At 32.7% G+C, this 4,259-nt stretch overlaps 1 protein-coding gene across 2 annotated transcripts; it reads right to left on the bottom strand.

Moving 5' to 3' along the window:
- Positions 1-1,198: 1,198 nt before the first annotated feature.
- Positions 1,199-2,672, bottom strand: LOC133823016 (NAC domain-containing protein 2-like). 2 transcript variants are annotated; one of them, XM_062255573.1, is made up of 3 exons: positions 2,337-2,672; positions 1,912-2,197; positions 1,199-1,794 (listed from the first exon to the last, which is right to left on the bottom strand). In XM_062255573.1, the coding sequence occupies exons 1-3, from the start codon at positions 2,348-2,350 to the stop codon at positions 1,387-1,389; spliced, it is 708 nt and encodes a 235-aa protein (XP_062111557.1). In that variant the 5' UTR covers positions 2,351-2,672; the 3' UTR covers positions 1,199-1,386. The 2 variants fall into 2 exon arrangements, with proteins under 2 accessions (XP_062111557.1, XP_062111556.1); XM_062255572.1 differs by having other exon boundaries at positions 1,912-2,192.
- Between the last annotated feature and the right edge of the window lie 1,587 nt (positions 2,673-4,259).

Genomic DNA, 4,259 nt, shown 5'->3' with positions numbered 1-4,259 from the left:
ATACCCTCACGTGCCTATATAAAGAGTGTGTCATAGCGATAAAGTAAAAATGACTAACCTGCCGCAGATGCTCCCTAAATTTTATATTAATAATTGATATTTGTTATATGACACATGTACTATTGTGCAATATCAATATATTCTTAGGTAAAATCTACAATTATATTAATTTGTTGTTATTTAACATTTAGAGTAGATAAATTCATCTAGTAATAGCACCCACTCACTCATTTCTTTTCACTTGTGCGTCCCAAATTTTCGTATAAAAATTGAACGACAATTTTGTATTGTACCATATCAATATAAGAGATAAATTCAAGGTTCTTTATATATGCTTACCGAAAACCTTTTAAGGATCAGGTTATCCCATTATAATTAAATAATTTAGTGACTAAAGACACAACTTGTTTATTTATCTAATTTTAATTGCCTTTTTCAATAGGAAAAACGTTCAAACTACCACGTGAGCATAGTTTAATAGATAAATTGTAAGACCAAATAATGGTTCACACATGATCATAAATAAACTATATATGCCATCGTTATGCCTTTGTTTGAGCCAGAGACTTATCAAATTAGAAGCTAAAAAGAATAATTAATATGTAATTTGGTGCTGATGAACGGGCTATATCTTAATGACATATTTTAATTTTAAGGATAAAAAAATAATAATAATAATCATTGTACCATCCATAACAACGTTGAAATTTCATTAGTACAGTTGGAGAAGCAATCCACAGAACTTGTCCTACATCTTCCACACACAGTCACAAACCATAGTATAAACTAAACAAACAAAAATAGTATTTTTTAATTTATAAATAAATAAACAAAACCCATTACTCATTCAACTACATGGTGCTTATACATTAATTAAGTCTTTTAAATTTTATTATGTAAGGTTCATATATTGCTGATGTAAGTACTTAATCATTTAATAAATCACGTCTTTCTGATGTAAGTACTTAATCATTTAATAAATCACATCTTACTGATGTAAGTACTTAATCATCTTTGGTCAGCCCCCAACAACCTTTCATGGCATGCTTACTTATAGCTCAATAGTCTTGTGACACGTGGTCTTATTCTTTACCATAGTCATCTCTTGAGCTTAGCAACAAGATAGTTAACAAGGTAGATAATTGAGAATAACTTTAGCAACTTTTGTCGTGACTCATGAAGAGTGAAGGCAAAGCCATAATAGAATGTTGTTTGTGAATTGAAATTTGAAATATGTCTTAATAATTTCATTTTACAAAATGTCTTTAATAGAAGGAGAAATAACGTTTAACAAATGTACAATTTTCTTAGACAAGTATCGTCTACTTAATGTCCAAGTCTAACTAAACCCAATTGAAGTATTTTTCTTCCTTTTTTCAACTTGTTTTAACGGTCCAAACAATACATATCATATCCTGGGGTAAAGGATGTGCTGGTCTGAGCCACTTGGAACCTCCCTGGGTCAACGTTTTGGTATGGCATTTCATCACCAAACTCGAATTTTTGAACAAAACCAGTTCCTGAGTTGGTTAAGGTGTTGTTGAGAAGAAAATCATGGGCTGAGTTGTATGGATTGTCACTCAAAAGTTGAGAAATTGGGCCCAAGTAGTCCAAATCCAATAGTTGTGCCAGGGAATAAGTCCTTGGAAATTTCAGTTTTTCATGATCCTCGTTAGTAGCCTCATTGGCAACTGTTGTTATGTCTATATGGGGACTTAAATCTTCCACCTTTGGCTCTAGAGCTTTGTTCACATTTCTCTTCTTGTATATCCTGCATAAGACCCAATCATCTAGCTGCAAAAGAATAAAAAAGAGGGACAATCTTGAGTCAATTCTACAAACAGCAAATGAAAATAACAATTAAAAAAAATAGGTCAAAATCTTGGAAAATAAGACATAAAATTTACTTACTCTCATGGATCCAACGTGTTTGGTGATTTGTCTACGTGAATCAGTTAAGCGATACTCATGCATAATCCAATCCGTTTTAATACCCTTGGGTGGCTTGCCCTTGTAGAAAACAAGAGCTTTCTTCACTCCAACATACTTGGATCCACTATAGATGGCCTTGTCCGTACCTGTGGCTTTCCAATAACCTGATATAGTTGCTCTGTTGGGCCTAACACCATTTGGGTACTTCCGATCTCGGGGGCTAAAAAAGTACCATTCATTTTCTCCAAACTCTGCCTTGTCTGTGCTACACAGGAAAAATAAGAGACTCAATATCAATATATATAGATATATATATATACACACACACATAAAAACATCATATAGTTGTTGTAGTAGTGCTTTTGGAAATGAATTTGAGATGATGATGAATTAAGTATACTAACCAGGAAGTTCCCATGGATCAAATTTGTAGATATCAACTTCTGGGATAATTGAAACAGGGCATGGCCTTGAGGTGGCTTGGTTTTCGAGGTAATAAACGATTAATTCCTCATCTGTTGGGTGAAATCTAAAACCAGGAGGAAGCCCAGAACCGGTTTTAGCCTCCATTGTTGGTTATTTCAAAAGGGTAGTAAAGAAGAAGAAAAGGTAAATAATTTGAAACGGAATGAAATATAGAGAAAGTGTTGTTTGTTTCTCTTTGGACAAAAAAGCTTCGAGTCTATCCTTAGAGAGAGGGGTCTTTCCAAAGAGGTGATTAAGAAAAAATTAAGTGTTTGAAATGTTTGAAAGGAGAGGGCTAGGCCTTTTATCTGTGAGGATTTTGTCGTTTTATGTGGTATGGCCATCGTTTTGATTGGTTATTCCTTTGACTTATTTACCTCGTATGACGCTGTATACCTTACTCGCAGAAGTAAACAAAATCACTTTTGAATGACCAATAATTTGGCCTTTATCCGTGGTTCCTTGAACTTGCCATCACCAACTTTATCCGGATGGAGATTACTAAATTGGAATATTATTTTGAAATATTAAATATGCTCTTTCTATTTCTACAATTATAATGCTCATCTCATTCTTTTTGGTTATAGTCTTCTTACCTTTTCACATTATTTTCACACACTGCTGTTGGCACTTGCAATAGAACGAGTAACTCTTAAGCATTTCATTTTAAATTATTTAATGCAAATTTCTCCACGTTTTGAATTTTTATTTTGTACATCACATATATAAAATAAGCAATTAAATACCTACATACATACATACACTAAGACGGCTCCACATATTTCATTCCCTTTTTCAACTTTTGAACTATCCAAACTCCTTAAGTGTGAATAAGAAAATTTTGATTTGTTATAAGTTAATTATTTGATTAAATTAAAAAAACAAAAAATAAGCACATTCGTGCACAATCAAATTTTGGTTTTTCTTCATATAACAAACGTTTTAATTATTTAATTATAAAGTCATATAAGCGAATGTTGCATGTTGCATGTCCACTATTTATTATATAATCTTTAAATTTAGTAACCATTAAGGTAAACAAAATAGAATTGATTACTATTTATTGATTTATTTAGTTGTCTAAAATAACAAAATTATGGTCAAATTTACTTAAAAGGGTATATAAAGAAAAGAAGTAGTGTCACTCAATAGAACTTTGAACGTACAAATCGGTTGAATATGTCTTTAATTTTTTATTTTTTTTCTTTAAATTGTGTAGTGTGTGAACGAATGAATAAAAAAATAGGAGCGAGTAGGAAGACATTTGGAGAGTCGAGAGATTGGAATTTTGGAGTTGTATACCTGGTGTGACATAAACGACAAATTAACAGTTTTATAAGGGGACGAACCATTCTACAAAACTTAGCCATCGACCCCACTTACGTGATGACGCGTGTCCTTTCCAAAACAAGGTAAAGTAGGATAAGCACTAGACTAGACAAGGCGGATTTTGTATTAACTGCAATCGTGGTGCTTATCCAGCCACGTCACTTCTGGGGACCACTTCAAAATACCTCCCCAGATATTTCTAAACTTTTCTACTATTTTATTTGCACTTGTCAAAGTCTGATCGCTGAGATTCTGATCCACTTTGCCACGTGTCAGTACTAATCTCGTGGGAATCTCTACGTGATATAGTGGAATATTCTATATCTATGTATCGTTTGGTTTGTTAGCATATCATGCGTTGTTGTTGATTAATTTGTTAGCGTAGTATTAGACTTAGTAGTAAGTGGCTTATCTTCCTTGTCTTTTTTAATAAAAGAAATTATTTTGAATTAAATTAACTAAAAATAAGATAACCCTAAACCACACGATGCGTGTGCCACCCACACTCGAAATTGAACAGCGGGCCTTTATGG

This window comes from Humulus lupulus, chromosome 3, assembly GCF_963169125.1.
Source record: "Humulus lupulus chromosome 3, drHumLupu1.1, whole genome shotgun sequence".
Taxonomy (NCBI): domain Eukaryota; kingdom Viridiplantae; phylum Streptophyta; class Magnoliopsida; order Rosales; family Cannabaceae; genus Humulus; species Humulus lupulus.
Note: the sequence above shows the minus strand (reverse complement) of the source record. Positions and strands in the feature narration are given on the sequence as shown.